At 38.3% G+C, this 16,730-nt stretch overlaps 2 protein-coding genes across 8 annotated transcripts in view; one reads left to right on the top strand and one right to left on the bottom strand.

Moving 5' to 3' along the window:
* The window catches only part of ism1 (isthmin 1), a 46,583-nt gene extending 45,072 nt beyond the window's left edge, over window positions 1-1,511 (top strand). Inside the window, exon 6 of the mRNA XM_057849106.1 lies at window positions 287-1,511. Within this exon, the coding sequence (XP_057705089.1) occupies window positions 287-804 (518 nt within the window). The 3' untranslated portion in view covers window positions 805-1,511. The remainder of the gene's footprint in view (window positions 1-286) is intronic.
* A 9,638-nt stretch (window positions 1,512-11,149) lies between these two features.
* Window positions 11,150-16,730, bottom strand: part of tasp1 (taspase, threonine aspartase, 1) — a 37,969-nt gene continuing 32,388 nt past the window's right edge. For all 7 annotated transcript variants that reach the window (XM_057849122.1, XM_057849119.1, XM_057849118.1 and 4 more), the window contains one exon: window positions 11,150-13,011. In XM_057849122.1, coding sequence (XP_057705105.1) covers window positions 12,919-13,011 — 93 coding nt within the window. In that variant the 3' untranslated portion in view covers window positions 11,150-12,918. The remainder of the gene's footprint in view (window positions 13,012-16,730) is intronic.

Here is a 16,730-nt window from a genome sequence, read left to right as displayed (position 1 = left end):
CGTCTCTGGCAACAAAAAAAGGAAAATCTAATATGTCAATCAATCAATCAATCAATCAAATTTATTTATAAAGCCCTTTACAAAACTCGAAAGGTCCTCAAAGTGCCGTTTCTTCTTCACAAATCGACTGAAGTAAAAAGTATGGCTTCGTAAAACTACTTTTGGAAGTAGTTTTCTCAAAAACTTACTAAAGTAAAGTAAATATCTGCTGTTGTATTTAGTTAATTAATTACCTTCTAATACTGAAGCAAATTCCAGCATTTTAAAGTTTCTTCATATCTTTTAGACACAGACAGCTGTGAACGATGGATGAATTGCAAGAGCGACTTCTTGAAGAAATACATGACTAAGGTGGCCAATGACCTTCCCAGCTGCCCTTGTTCATACCCAACTGAGGTGGCATACAGCACTGCCAATGTGCACGACGTTCCTTCACGCAGAAATTTCCGCTGGAAAGATACCAGTGGGCCAAAGGAGAAATTGGAGATCTACAAGCCCACAGCACGTTACTGCATTCGCTCAATGCTGACATTGGAGTCCACCACACTGGCCGCACAGCACTGTTGCTACGACGACAGCATGAAGCTTATCACACGAGGCAAAGGGGCCGGAACACCCAATCTCATTAGTACAGAGTTCTCTGCTGACCTGCACTACAAAGTTGACATCTTGCCCTGGATCATATGCAAAGGAGACTGGAGTCGCTACAACCAGGCCAGGCCACCAAACAACGGACAAAAGTGTCGGGAGAACCCTCAGGAAGAGGATTACTATAAGCAGTTCGAAGAAGCAAGAGAGTTCTAGCCCTGAATCCACAACTCCAAAATAGTGACAGAAATATTTTGGATTCTTTTCATACAAAGGTTGAAGCTCAAAGGAATAAGACTAAGTGGTCCTCTGAAGTAAGAGGACCAGAAATTCCAGAAGACAATTTTCAATGGATGCTAAAAACATTTTTGTCTCGAATGTTCCAGATTAACTTCATAAAAAAAAAAAAAAAAAAAAAACTGACAAAGTGATGATTATGTCAGTGTCAATTCCATTCAAAATAAAGGGACTTTCTATTCTTAAAGGGAAAAATATTAGCTAAAAATTTAACTGTTTGCAGGTTTTTTTTTTTTTTTTTTTTTTTTTTTTTTAATGATTGCTCATGTGTGGTACATATCAGTGGTTATAGAATAATAGGAATCTTACAAACTGTTTTGACTGAGTGGGGATGTAGTAAATAATTTTTACCATTGTGTCCCTGGAGATTTTCAGGTTTTCATCTCATTTAAGCTTGTGAATGTTTCTTCAGCATGCACATTGCATCCAAAATGTGTGATTGTCCAGTGTCTCTTTGAAGAAGAACGCCTTTGTAAAGAGTATGCATTGTCTCTGTAAAGTATTTATTTGAAAAATCTATTTCCTAATTGGTCCTCCGCGATCTGTCATCAGTTCACAAATGGCTGAATGCTAATTTGAGATGTTTCTCTAATCTTGCGTTTGGAAATAAACCATTATAGAGAGTCCTGAATGTGTCAATGCAATATTTTAAAATAATTTCTAGATCATAATTCTATGAATAAACCCATAAAATGTTGATGTCTGTGTATTTCCTTTTTAGTCACTCACTGCTGCAGCAGTTGAAAATAAAGCCCGTTATCTGAAAAACTGAATGAACACTCATACGGATTTTCTTTCTGCTCTCAATAATTAAGTCAAGCTTTCATTTTGCAACGCAAAGGCTGTATCATCTCAACTTTGCCAATAGGATCAAACCGTCGCATGGGTCTTTCATCTGTTTAATCCACTGCATCACAGTGGTCCCTCTTTTTGATGGGATTTCTTTCAAGGCTGACTACTGAAAGAGCCTCTTGAATTATATTTGTCTTTGGAGTATCGTCACATTCCAGTGTAATTTTTGCAGCACGCACGCACGCACACACAGTGCACCCTGTCTATAGTAGGGACCACCAGCTGCAGCCATTGTGACACAGAGGAAGCCATTCATGGCGTGTTCATTCCTCCAGTCAACTGTACGCCACAGCTGGCCAAGTGCACGGCTCGTGTTTACAATGCAGCAGGCTTGTTCGGCACTACCGTGTCACTCACTTGCTTTTTTACCTCTCCGAAACGTCATTGTGCACCACTTGACCGCAGATATTTATCAGTAACGTCCCTTCTTTAACGATAATTAAGCTTTGAATCTCAAAAGCTTCAAACTTTTGGAACATCAGACCCAAAGCCTGTAAAGTATTCTTTCTATGTGTCCTGTCCTCCTCAGTTACAGCATTGTTTGAAGCTAAGATTACAGTACACAGCCTGGATCGTTATCTATAGCAGACCATCTGCTGCACAGGCCATTAAGCGCTAACGTGTTTGTCTTTATTTAGAAATATACTCAGTGGACACAATATTAGGTGGAGGACTACAACTGTACAATCTAGTGCAAACAGTGTGTAATTGTTTTGAATAATGGAATTCAGTTTTTAATTGTGTCAAAGTTACAATTAACTCTTTATAGGTCAAATGAATTTTTGCTCATTTAAAAATAACATTAATATTAATTCATTATTATAATAATGTAATATCAGCAGAACGTGTGTGGAAATTGGGCCATTTGCAATTAAGTGACTCCTGTTAATTCGTTAAATGTTGAATGAATAGAAAGAAATAAACTGTTTTTGGTCCCAAGTAACACTCTAAAGTTCATTCATCTTTTGTACTGCCTATCCTCAAAAGGGTCACCGGGGCGCTGGAGCAACCCAGTGTTGTTTTTGGCAGCCTTTTGAATTTTTGCACTAGTCCAGGGGTCTGCAACCTGTGGCTCCAGAGCTGCATGTGGCTCTTTTATTCTTTTGCTATGGCTCTTCATGACTATGACAGTGACCTTTTTCAGTGCCATTGACAATGTTAGATGCCCAAACATTCTATTTTAATTGGGAATGGATTTTGAGCTGAGGCGTTCCCCAGGGGTCAATCTCAGCACCCCTACTGTTCATTCTGCATCAAAAAACATAGCTAAAATCAAAGAAAATTAAATTGATTGGACGTCGAACGACATCAATAGCAGGCACTGAGTAAATCGCAGGTGCTTTAACATTGATAAAATAATCGGTTGAGAAACAAGCTAGTTATAAGTTACTTCATTTTAACATCACAGCATCGACTTTGGTGGGAATGTTGTCCCTACCAACATGGCCACTCGGAGACCATGATTGACGCATCAAGTCTTGCAATCAGTTCTCCCGGACAGTCCACAAGAAATGGCAGGATGGTCTGTCCTAACACAAGGAACACAGGAGAACACCCAATATCCAACTGATAACACGACTGACAAGACTCCAAAAGCCCCTTTGACGCTGAGGTGGCAAAATTCACGACCCTCGCTGCCCGGACAACAGTAACTCCCGAATCCTCCTGTACAATCCACAAACAAACAATAATCCCAAACACAACCTTCTTCCTGCCCACGGCCCGCCCTGTCAAAGCCTTCAAAAGACAATGTTTGACTAATCGTTGTCATTTTTCTCACGTCAGATTCCTTCATCAGACAATAAGAAAATGTCAAACATTGTGAACATAAGACATACATATGGTGCTTTTTTGTCTTGTTATGTTTTAGGTGCCGTTTACATTGTGACGCTCTGACAAAAACAACCAAACATGACCGATTTCATGTTTGCATTTACATGGTTCCATCTCTGTTCGAACGATGTCGCAATTCCGCGTAAAGACGATGTAGTGTTCATGCCAGGCCCTATGAGGCAGTTCAGTTTTCCAAGGCAATGATGCTTCCTTGCCAACATACCCGCCCACTTGAAGCAATGGGATCCACGCAGTTTTTTCCTATTCTTCAAAAAGTACAAAAACGTGAACATAAAATAAAAATATTATGAAAAAACAGTGAATCAATGTAGACATTCCGCCATGTTTGCGGTTTTGAATGTTTAGTTAGTAGTAGCAACTGCACATGCCCAAACTGATGTGCGCGAAAGCATTCCATTCATGTGGTTGTTGAGCAAACCCCGCAATCGAATCGTTCCTCTTTGGAGGCCAGAATCCAAAGTTTGCGTCTTTGCCTTCCGTTTTCACCGTTACCATATAAAGGCGAGGCCATTACGCAACACAATCATTGCATCTTGGTGTCACAGCGTCACCATGTAAACTGCCCTTTTGGTCTCCCAAGATGATGTTTTTAGGGATTATCACGTCATGAAGAAATTGTTCGTCGACGAAATAGTTTTGTTGTCTTCATCGTTGATGAAAAACAATGCTCTGTAAACTACAGGCATGGGGGCTGGATTATAATATAATCAGTAACTTCCTCCATCCAAACTGTCGAAGCACAACAGGGGTGGGGCCAATTTCTAAAATGGAAGGAGGTGAGAACAGCTGAGTAAAGAAGTCAGGTCTGGCTGTGAAAGGGCACAGCGACATGATCAGTCTCTTGATTGTCCGTTTTCAAGGGTCTGCTTTTGACTAGAAATTGCTCTTTTGGATTGTGAGCTTGCACTCAATACTGCATTACTAAAACCTTCCTTATACTAAGTGTTTTATTTGAAGTTTTTCTGTTTATGTTTATTGTGCAAAGTGGTAATCATTACAATATTTGCCAGAAGGAATCTCATTATGTAGTTAGAGGAGGGAAGGCATAGTTAAACTGCCAACTTCACTCTATAGTGGTAAATAAAAGATAAAATGATGAATATGAAGGTTGCAACAATGCCGATGTGCCACTTATAGAATAAAACTGCAGAGTAGTTATGGACTGGGGGAGGGGTGACTAGGGTTGCCAACTCCCTGAAAAAAACAAAAAGGGACACCTCATTGGCCGGCCTGATAACAGTATCCTTTTTTTTGGGATGTGAAGTTTTTTTTTCCCATTATCATTATAATTCTAATGTTATAATAAATTTACTCAAAACTGAACTAATTAGGTAAACATTTGAGTGATTTAAGCACATGAAAAATACTAATTATCAGTATTATCAGTATATGTATTTTTAATTAAAAAAAAAAAAAAAAAATCCTAGAATTAACACCTGTCATGCTGAATTTAAAACCATATAGTATAACCCTTAAGGTCCTGCGCCTTTTTTGTTCGTGTGTGCTTTTGGCCATTTTTAAAATGCTTTTTTAAAATGTGCAAACATATAAACCAGGAAAAGCTTGACCCGAAGACAATATACTGCAAATGTTTAGTATTTAGTAAGATATGATATGAGCGGGGTAGTCATTGTTCTGTAAGCTCTTTGGTCAGAAAGCAGGAGTCACAACTGGACTCATTTCCTCATCACTATTCATCCTTCACACAGACGTTGGAAATTGAAATGCCGTTTAATCCATCTGCAGGCAACCAGGAGATCAGGATTTTAGGACACTGTGCGCTGGTCCTCATGGGAAACGCAGTCTTCTTTAAGGGAAAACACTAGCGCTTTTGTCCACCTGCGTGGCTAAAATAGACCAAAACTGCAAAGTTACCTAGTGTTGTTTTAATGTTGTAGCAAATAAACATTCAATTGTGGTCAATCTTTAAATGTTTTCAAACATAAATAATGAAAACAACAATAGGCCCTCGCCCATAAAACAAACAAACGGAAAAGTGGAGAAAAAAGAAGAAACTTTGAAAAGCATGATGGGATATAGGCACAGATTGGACCATTTCCATTTAGCAAGTGTGGATCTAAGTTGTCACGTATTTCATTAGCACAGCTAATGAACAAAGGTATTTTGTTGCTTTTGCACGAAATGTTTTGTCCATTTATCATAAGTTAATTCAGCTCGTGTGCTGATCTCTTACGCATTGTTACATGCCACATTGATTGAGAATTACTCCTCTAATAAATGCAACAGTCAATATAAAAAAAAAAAAAGAGGCAAAATAGGAAGAGCCCCAGAAAAGCAGCAACTTCTCCTCTGCCCCAAGACCCAATGCAGGACCACTCCAAGAACGCATTCATGAAGAAGTCCATGTGCAATCACTTCAGTGCAGAGTTCATGCCTATGTAGAGGTAACAAGGATGAAGGTTTGGTCACAACATACAGTGGGGAGAACAAGTATTTGATACACTGCCGATTTTGCTGGTTTTCCCACTTGCAAAGCATGTAGAGGTCTGTAATTTGTATCATAAGTTCTTTTCAACTGTGAGGGACGGAATCTAAAACAAAAACCAGAAAATCACGTTGTATGATTTTTAAATAATAAATTTGCATTTAATTGCATGAAATAAGTATTTGATACATCACAAAAATCTAACTTAATATTTGGTACAGAAACCTTTGTTTGCTATTACAGATACCAAACGTTTCCTGTAGTCCTTGACAAAGTTTGCACACACTGCAGCAGGGATTTTGGCCCACTCCTCCATGCAGATCTTCTCCAGAGCCTTCAGGTTTCGGGGCTGCTGCCGGGCAACACGGACTTTCAGCTCCCTCCATAGATTTTCTATCGGGTTCAGATCTGGTGACTGGCTAGGCCACTCCAGGACCTTAAGATGCTTCTTACGGAGCCACTCTTTAGTTGCCTGTGTGCTTTAGGTCATTGTCATGCTGGAAGACCCAGCCACGACCCATCTTCAGGGCTCTCACTGAAGGAAGGAGGTTGTCAGCCAAGATCTGGCGATACATAGCCCCATCCATCCTCCCCTCAATACGATGCAGTCGTCCCGTACCCTTGGCAGAGAAGCAGCCCCAAAAAATGATGTTTCCTCCTCCATGTTTCATGGTTGGGATGGTGTTCTTGGAGTTGCATTCATCCTTCTTTTTCCTCCAAACACGACAAGCCAAGTTTAGACCAAAAAGTTCAATTTTGGTCTCATCCGACCACATGACCTTCTCCCATTGTTCCTCTGGATCATCCAGATGGTCAGTGGCAAACTTCAGACGTGTCTGGACATGCACTGGCTTCAGCAGCGGGACCTTGCGTGCGCTGTAGGATTTTAATCCATAACGACGTAATGTGTTTCCGATGGTTTTCTTCAAGACTGTGGTTCCAGCTCTCTTCAGGTCATTGACCAGGTCCTGCTGTGTAGTTCTGGGCTGATCCCTCACCTTCCTCATGATCAGTGATGCCCCACAAGGCTAGATCTTGCATGGAGCCCCAGAACGAGGCAGATTGACCGTCAACTTGAACTTCTTCCATTTTCTAATAATCGCTCCAACAGTTGTTACCTTCTCACCAAGCTGCTTGCTTATTTTCCTGTAGCCCATCCAAGCCTTGTGCAAGTCTATTATTTTATCCCTGATGTCCTTACACAGCTCTTTGGTCTTGGCCATTGTGGAGAGGTTGGAGTTTGTTTGTTTGTTTGAGCATGTGAACAGGTGTCTTTTATACAGGTAACAAGTTCAAACAGGTGCCGTTCAGATTCAGACTAGTTGATAATGTATCAAATACTTATTTCATGCCGTTAAATACAAATTAATCATTTAAAAATTATACAATGTGATTTTCTGGATTTTTGTATTAGATTCCGTCCCTCACAGTTGAAGAGAACTTATGATACAAATTATAGACCTCTACATGGCTTGCAAGTGGGAAAACCAGCAAAGTCGGCAGTGTATCAAATACTTGTTCTCCCCACTGTAGGTAGGGAAGATAACCTGCATTTACACTTTTTGCCAGGGCCGGGACATTAATAAAACCATACAGATTGGGTGAATGGGGGATAGGGGTACATTTTTCACCAATATAAGCCCAATTAATTGATATCCTAAATGATCAATGCAAAATAAATCTGTATTGACCTTCACTAAATTTCACGTGTATTGATTCAGGGTATACACCGTTCGTTTCAAACCTTTGTTTTCAAAACTAATAAGGAAACTTCCAGAATGTCTGCATTTTATTAGCAAATGTAAATTGCAATTAGAGCTGTCCCGACTAGTCGATGCAGTCGACGTCATCGATGACGTAAATGCGTCGACGAGCACACCGTCCAGTCAACGGTTAATAAAGGGTTAAAGCAATATATATGCGTGGAAAGTTGAGAATTGCGGGCGTTCAGAATGCAAGCGGGGAAAGTGGCACAAAGCCAAAAAAGCGCACCAGAGTGGCCAAAGCATGGACTTATTTCAACAAAACAAGCTTGCATACAACGGCCGGCCGTCGGCCGTGAATGAACACCTTAAGCGCCGTCACCCAGTTTAATTTTAGAGGGCGACAGGAGACAATAGGCTGGCAGATCGTAAATCCATATAAACTAACTAACTAACTAACTAACTAACTAACTGTAGCATGCAAGAACAGGAGTCTGGGGTGGAGTGTTGAACCACAGAGCTAAGCCGAGTCGTTTTAATGACATCGAAAACCACACAATACAAAATAACTGACACTCGTACGTAACTCGTGGGAGAAATCGATCCGGCTTTTTCCTTACTAAAGCCTTACCCCTGGTAACTATATAACTCGCTAACATTAGTTCTGTGGGCGAAATTTCTCAAACTCACTACATAGCGACATTTTTAATTAAAATTGCCTTTATGTGCGGCATATCAATGTGCAATAATTATTAATTGTAAATGGACAGTACTTATATAGCACATTTACCTACATGTTTACCATGCCCAAAGCGCTTTACAATAGCACACATTTACGCTTTCAGTTTTCACGTGTTTCATTCCAGTGACACCGGACATTTATTGATCTACTCTGCTGCTGCTCCCGAAAGCTGTAGGTCTCACAATATCCGTAGTCCGTGCCAAGCATGTATATTGCATTTGTTAGAATGATTGATGCTCCTGCTAGGAGAAAAACATAGAAAATAAAAAAAAATAATATCAGTGCTACATTTTATTTCATTTTAATATGTAGATTTTTAAGAATTGTTTTGAATGATGTTGGAAAGGTGAAGTCACAGTGTTCTGAATCTGTTTACATTCCATTCTTTTGCACTAGTTAATGCTATCAGCATTTGACCTCATTGTTTGTGATTTATTAATACTATTTACGTGTTTATTTGTACTTTAATAAAGAATTTAAGTGTTCCAAAATGTTTTTGTGAATTACAATGCATCAACAAAAACTTAATTGCTAATTTCTAAAAAAAAAAATAAAAAAATAAAAAAGGGGGAAAAAATATTCGATTAGTCGACTAATCGTTAAAAAAGTCTGCTGACTAATTGTTTGGGACAGCCCTCATTGCAATATTTGAACATAACTTATATTAACATACACAATAAATACACACTTGTTGATAAACTCTTAACTATCTAGGCCTCCCTTCAAGTAAAACACGACTGCTTTAGTCCACAGCTAAATACAACAAAAAATGAAAACTTTTATGAATAATGAATGATAATAATAATAATAACTTTATGAATAATGTATGATTATCTGGGTAAAAAATGTCTGCATATGCTAGAAATAAAAACATTTTGAAATAAACAATGTAGAAAATAAATAACTACTTTTTAAATAAATGCAAGTCATCAGCCAATCAATCGTGCATTTGAGGGAGGAGAAACGACCGGCACATTCAGCTAGTGAAAAAGGCTCAATATAAGTTTTAACATCATGAAAACAATTCACTTAATAGTGGTAGGGTCAATTCTATCCTTACAACATATGAGAAGACAATCTAAATGACCTATATAACTTAACACATTATATAATGCAAATGAAGTTGCTTAAAAGGTGGTGGGGACAATTTGAGCATCCTGTAAAGTTGGTAGTGTTATGACCCTGTCGTCCCTATGCAAACCTACGCCCTTGAGAGGTAATGACTTGACACTCAGCCTAGTGCGATCTGCCATCAACCTGAGGATCGATTCAGACTAAAGCAAGACATTGCCAGCCTGTACACAGTGTACTGTTCACCCTGTGTGTTGATGTGAAACAGTGACAGTGACGGGGAGGTTGGCAACTCTGATGTGGTAGATTTCAGGCAGGGTGAAGCTGCATGAGTACACAGGGGGACTGGTAGTGATTCATTGTGACAGCGGCGTTTGGCATGTCAGGACAGCAGCCTGGCTCGCTGCCTTTGATCTTTATTTGCTCCACCGTCTGTTTTGCATTTAAGAGCCTCGCTGAGCACTAGGCATTGGATACACGTTGAATGGCCCAGGACTTTGTCCACTTTTCAAATATCCTGGATCCCTTTTCAAAGAGAAAGGGGCAGAGAAGGTTGATGCTTCAAGGGCAAGGTTTCTGAGATGAATTTGCTTGAGGGTCTCCCAGCAACGCAGATTAGCTCTGATGAAAAGTGGGTGCCCTGTAATAGCCCATAATCAAACTAATGGTGAGTGGTGTGAGTATGGGTGAGGGGCAAGGTTACAACCATCTCTTTTTAGACGGATTTACAGAATCTAAGGGTCAGTAGGATTTGGAGGAAACAAACACATTTCTGACACTCCTCCTGACCTGTCAGCCACATTTTGAATGTCATGATCTCATAGGAGTGCAATTTCTTACACTTTCAAACCAAACTGTAAGTGGATAAAGTCAATATGTTATCATTTTCCAACAAGTATGGTAGAGTGCAGAAAGTGAATCAAATCTGGCACGAAACGCTTGCTAATTATCAAACATTGCCAATTAAATCTTTCGAAAATTAGGGGTGTTAGTGTAGTTCTTGTATTTTTATTTCTATCGTTGATATTGCGGCAAATACCATCTGAGCAGGAGCATGTCAGCTGTGCATCTGCAAATACTCTACAGATATGGATGGCAATACTTCTGAGCGGCCAGCACGAATTCTATGAAAAGTGTCAAGAACTGAAAGAAAATAAATACTTTCCAGGTTTGGCACTATCAAACTTACATACATACAGTCAGACATCCTATAAAGTCTTAAATGTTTTGACTTTTACACCCCACAAGAAAGCCTTCAAATGTGTAACCTTGAAATTAGGACAGGTAGAAAAGCAACAGGCTACATCCATGTCATATTTTTTAAGAAAAAAAAAAAAGTGGCTCCCCAACATACTTGACTCATGAGGTTTAGCAAACTGTAGACTGTCTGCAGAGTTCTTTTTTTCCCAAGAAGTGTGCAATTAACTCCCAGACTATACATTTTTGACAGGAATAAAACGCTGTCTCACAGGGCAAAAACATTTGTTCTCCAAATAGCTGTATGTGTAAATTTTTGGGATCGAACCACTCCAATTCCAAGAAAATGTCTTATGTGCTGATTGTTACCAAGGGAGACACAATAACATAACATAAAGGTTTATTAAATTCTGAAACACTTTAGAAAGCTGTGCACATATCAGGATTTCATGGCATTGTCATGTAACAAGCGCCATATCACTAAGATTTGAAGAACAGAATTCTAACAGAAGCGTGGATTTATACTGTCAAGTAAAACCTCCTAGCACCATTTAATGCACTTTAAAATGAGTATTTTGGATTATAGGTTTACCCCTTCTCTCATAACAAATTCATGTCTTATTTCAGGTCGTTATATATATGAATATAATTTGTTAACAGTCCTTAGTAATTGTAGATTTAACAACTACCTGAGTGCTACAGTATTAGCATAGCTCTGGAAGTGCATACATGCAGTGTTTCCCTCTTGGTGATCCTGTAGATTATATGCATGCAGTGCTATGTATCGTAATTTTCGGACTATAAGGCGCACCTGACTATAAGCCACCACCCACCAAATTTGACATGAAAAGAGTATTTGTTCATCGATAAGCTGCACTGGACTATAAACTGCGACTGTCCTCACTGTATTATGGGGTATTTACAACAAAATATATTAACCAGAAACAGTTTATTTGACAAGGGCCTCATAAGACTGTCATAAGACCAAATGAACCACCATGAAGCTTTTAACCAATTGGCTGAAAAGGTTCATTGCTTCGAGAGGCTTCATTTGGCCATTAATGCTCCCTTTGGAGAGACAGTCAACCTCTGCTACCACCTGCTGTCAACCTGTTGTCGTCTAACATGCCTCCTAGCATGCATTGCTACAGATGTAGATAACAATCAAAATTCATGTTCTTTGCCAATTATTTCTTCAGTTACTGTTCCAGTTGTTTCATTAATTGCTAATTATGGTATTTGGTAACACTTTATTTGACAGTGGTGCCATAAGACTGTCATAAGACCATTATAATAGTGACATGACACTTCCAAGAAAATTAATGCTTATGCAAATTTCATTTTGTGTGATCCGGCATATAATCACACTTTTGAATGGATGTAAACGATCAGAGCTGGACATGAATGGAGTTAGTGAGATAATTTGCCCAATGACACTTCTGTCTGACATCTGTCATAAGCATTCATTAATGCCCATGACAGTGTCATGTCATAATTATGAGGGTCTTATGGTAGTCTTATGGCGCCGTTGTCAAATAAAGTGTTACCTCTTAAAAAAAAAAAAAAAAAAATCTATATAAGCCGCAATGGAGTATTAGTCGTAGGATTCAAAATGAGGGAAAAAATGTAGCGGTTTATACTTCTGAAAATTACGGTATTCACTTTAGTATACAATATGCTATGGTTTTAAAGGCTGCAAGTCTCTTATTATCCTAGAGGTGTGATTACTATAAATCAAGTGTAAATGGTGGCATGTGAGACGGTATATATTACTGTAAGTATAATTTTATATATATATTTTTTGTCTGAAACAGTATTCATTCATAACAGTTATCTGAAGTAGCAAGAATTGCCTCATGTGCATAATGCGAGCTACTGTGCTCGAAAGATTAGATTTTGTATTGAAACCTATACAAAAAGTTCCACCGGTGCATCAATACAAATGACATCCACCCTGTTTACCTCAAAAACATATCTACAATAAAAAGGAAGAGATCATAGAATAGAGTGGCACATCAAGGCAACGGTGCATCAAGTATAATCCAGGTGCATGTGCAAGTGCACAAACTACAAGTGAAACTCCAAAGATTGTTGTTTCCAGCATCACCCATTATAATGCATTGTGAGTATTGTATTGCAAGACAAACTAACAAAGACAAAAATGTGATTCAATCCACTGTGCTCATCAGGCGACAAACACCTCCTTCGATGGCCAAGGATTGACCGGGTATTGTCCCAGGTGGTAATCTTGATATGTGTGTCTGGAAGGAGAACAAAAAAAACGACAACATGAGGCTGTAAAATTGAAGATGTGACAAAACCTGAGACGGTCATGCATGACCACATAACCACTAAAACCACATCAAGATGTGTTAGAATTATGCCATTTTGGAAATCTACATCGTGACTTGCACTGGTGTCCAAAAGACAAAGAAGTAAGAATTTTCATCTATGAGGATATATTTATAAAAAAAAAAAAAAAAAAAAAAAACTTTTCAAAGAACAAGAAGCAAAATGAACAGAGTCTGAGAGAGTAGACTGCCTGAGCAGCCAAATTCAAAGCATTGCTATATTTGTAGAGTAGGCACACTGCAAAAACACACCTGCTTAGAACTAGTTATATTCCCTTGTTTTCAGTAGAAATCTACTCGTAATAAGTGAGATTATATGCCATTGCTTTAATGCCAGCAATATGAAGCAATTATCAGGGAATCACAAAATTTGAAAAATAAGGTCCTAATGAAGCCCTTTTTTCAAATTTGTAAAAAGAAAAGATAAAATGAATATGTGTAATAAGCGCTCAGATATCTATAACCCTTGCTAAATCCTGTTTGTTTTTTTCATGGAACCTGCAGATGCATGTGTTGACTTGCATCCATCATTTTTTTTTTCTCTCAAAAAGAAATGTCAAAATTCTGAATTAGTCTCAAAATCATGAAATTTTATGTGTATCAAATGTGATACATTTGGCAATATAGGGTTAAGTCAATTTTACTCAGATTTCTTAAAAATAAAATAGCGAGCCAAAAATAAGTTTAACAGCCTTATTTTAAGCAATATATGAGTATATTTAATCTTAAAAGCTTGTTTGTCTAAAATGTTCCTAATTCAATAAAACAATATTTCAACAATCAACATTTTTTTTTGGTGTTTTGTTGATTTAGGTAAAAAAAAAAACAACAACTTTAAAATGCATGGGCTTAATAGTAACAAATAGTAATATTTACTTATAGAAAGTGGGATAATCTAATGGAGAAAATTATTTGACTAGAATTATGAAAAATAATCTGATTAAGACATTAGAAATTTGCAGTGCAGTGAGGCCAGACTGAGATGGTTTGGGCATATGCAGAGGAGAGATAGTGAGTATATTGGCAAAAGAATGCTGAATTTCCATATGCCAGGCATGAGGTTTAGAGTATGACCAAAGCGGAGGTTTATGGATGTAGTTAATGAGGACATGAAGGTGGTTGGTGTGAGAGCAGAGGAGGCAGAGGACAGGGTTAGATGGAGACAACTGATTCGCTGTGTTAACCCCTGAAGGGAAAATCCAAAAGGAAAAGAAGACTTATTTTAAGCAATAAATGAGCATATTTAATTTTGAAAAAAAAGCATGTTTGTTAAAAATGTTCTTAATTCAAGAATGGTTACTGTTCAAAACATTATTTGAAAGCATTTTTTCTTGATTTAGGTGAAAAATTACCAACTTTTAGATGTACAGTTAATTCGTTTCAGGACCTTGTTTGTAAGTTGAAATGGTTGTAAGTCAAGCAGGATTTTCCCAGAAGAATACATTAGAATTCCATGAATTTGTTCCGCAGCCAGAAAACCTACACTAAATCTTTAATAAATACTGCTGGTACTCTTGATAATCACAATTACACAGAGCAAAACAAACCAATTATGAATAAAATAGGAATAATAATAGTAATAATAATAATAATACCTGTAATAATTGAACAAATTGGGTTCTAATGGGGCAAATGTGTTTCGCATTGTGTACCAGAACGCAACGTGTGGCTGACTTGAGTGAGATAGGACTTTTTACTTTCACTTTACATGTTCAGCTGAAGCGGACAGTAGGCATGTTGTGTTGCACAAGTCGATTGAATAAATGATTAGGAAACCAGACGAAGGTCGTGATTTCTTTGGCGATGTTACCACAATAATAACTGTCAACTTAACTTATAAAGACTGCGAACGGAGGTCGGAGGAGGACTGACAAGAGTAGACAGTCTACGGCCGTATTGTCGAGCCAGTTCATGGAAGCACACACCATGTTCATATTTTTCTATCATTTCCATCTTCATTTCATCGGCAAGCATCACCTTTTTCCTTTTTTCACCACCTGCACTAACATTCTTGGAACCCATGTTGATTTTTCTCACAAGAAAATCTGCCGTGCGTCCCATCTTACGGGAAAACAATGAAACTGCGGCGCTTTCGTAAATCGTCGTATTTCGAGCATGTCGTCGCATGTAGAAACAAATGGCGAGTCAAATTTTATGTCTGATGTCAAAAAGATCGTGTGTCAAAGCGATCGTATGTCGAGGTACCACTGTATTGGCTTAATAAAAACAAATAGTAATATTTACTTAAAGTGGAATAATCTGACGCATTATTGTTAACTAGTATTTTAACACTCAAAGCAAAATGGACAAAATTTGACTAGATTTAAGAAAAATAATCTTAAAACGTTACAAATTTGCAGTGCAATTCCTTCCCTCATTGCCCGAAATGTCATAATTCTTTTTCTCATCATATCACCAACTGTGCAGATTTAGGTTAAATAAGCTCATTCGTTATGAAGTTAGAAATTCATTTTCTGACCTTTGTGACCTCTGACCTAATTACCCCCAAATTTAACTCTTTTGTTTCGTATGACAAACATATCCTCCTAATTTAATAATCCCTTTATTCGTTCTTCAGTTATCTGAAACACAAACATACAGCGAGAAAGACGGACATACAGAACTGTAAAACGGGAAAAAAGGCTAGTGCATCTACTGGGTGACAGCTGGTCCACTGTGAACTGTCAAGAGTATAAATTTACGTCCAAGAACGATATGACAAGTTAAAAGTGTCAAGACTGTAGAATTAATTACTTGCAGGTCAGGTTGTTGCTCAAATGTGACCACTGTGAACATTTGAGGCAGCCGAGCATAAAACTGACAGAATGCACAACGCTTGATGTCTTGCGGTCTCCGAGCCAGTCTCCAGACAGCTGCTGCACATCGGTCCAGACTCAAATCAAGTTTAGTTTGATAAACGCAGTGTGACATTGGCTGGCTGGTGTTTTTGATCTGGACCATTAGGTTATATTTCATCTCCATTTGTTTCTTTTGACTACTAAATGACACTTGGTGGAAAGCTGTATTTGCAGGGGGTGGTGAGTAGTATCAAAGCAATAAAATATTAGAAATCACTGAAAAAGAATCAACAGGCCACTGAATTGGCCTGACATCGCATCTCTAGTTGTAGGACTATCCATCTTTATAACATTCTTTAGGTGAAGTCGTCGACTATGGCCCCTGGCACCCTGGGGGCAACTGTCATGCACTGGAACATCACTCTGACAAGGCTACACACACACACACATGGCAACACTCTCGGGGGTTATTATGCCTCCAATACAACCTTCTGTAGTCATCTTTTTCCCTTCATCTTTTGCGGATGGGTTTTGAGAACAGACATTTGAAATCTGTTTCAGGGGAAGGTTCAAAGCAGAGTCATAATCAACTTAAGGTGCTTTCATGTCGGAAGAGAGTCTTTGAAGTCCTTAACAATTCATACTAAATTGAATAGAAATCAAAATGTGTGTTTACAATGATTTGCAGCATAGGAGCTGTACATGATTAATATTGACAACATATCAACATGCACCCATTCATCAGATTTTGAGACCTATTACTGTTGTGTAGGGCTGCAACTGACGAGTATTTTTTGTAATAGATTAATGGGACGATTAATTAATATATTA

The sequence above is a fragment of the Corythoichthys intestinalis genome, chromosome 10 (assembly GCF_030265065.1).
Source record: "Corythoichthys intestinalis isolate RoL2023-P3 chromosome 10, ASM3026506v1, whole genome shotgun sequence".
Lineage (NCBI taxonomy): Eukaryota > Metazoa > Chordata > Actinopteri > Syngnathiformes > Syngnathidae > Corythoichthys > Corythoichthys intestinalis.
The sequence above is the reverse complement of the archived record's forward strand: the minus strand, read 5'-3'. Positions and strand labels throughout refer to the sequence as shown.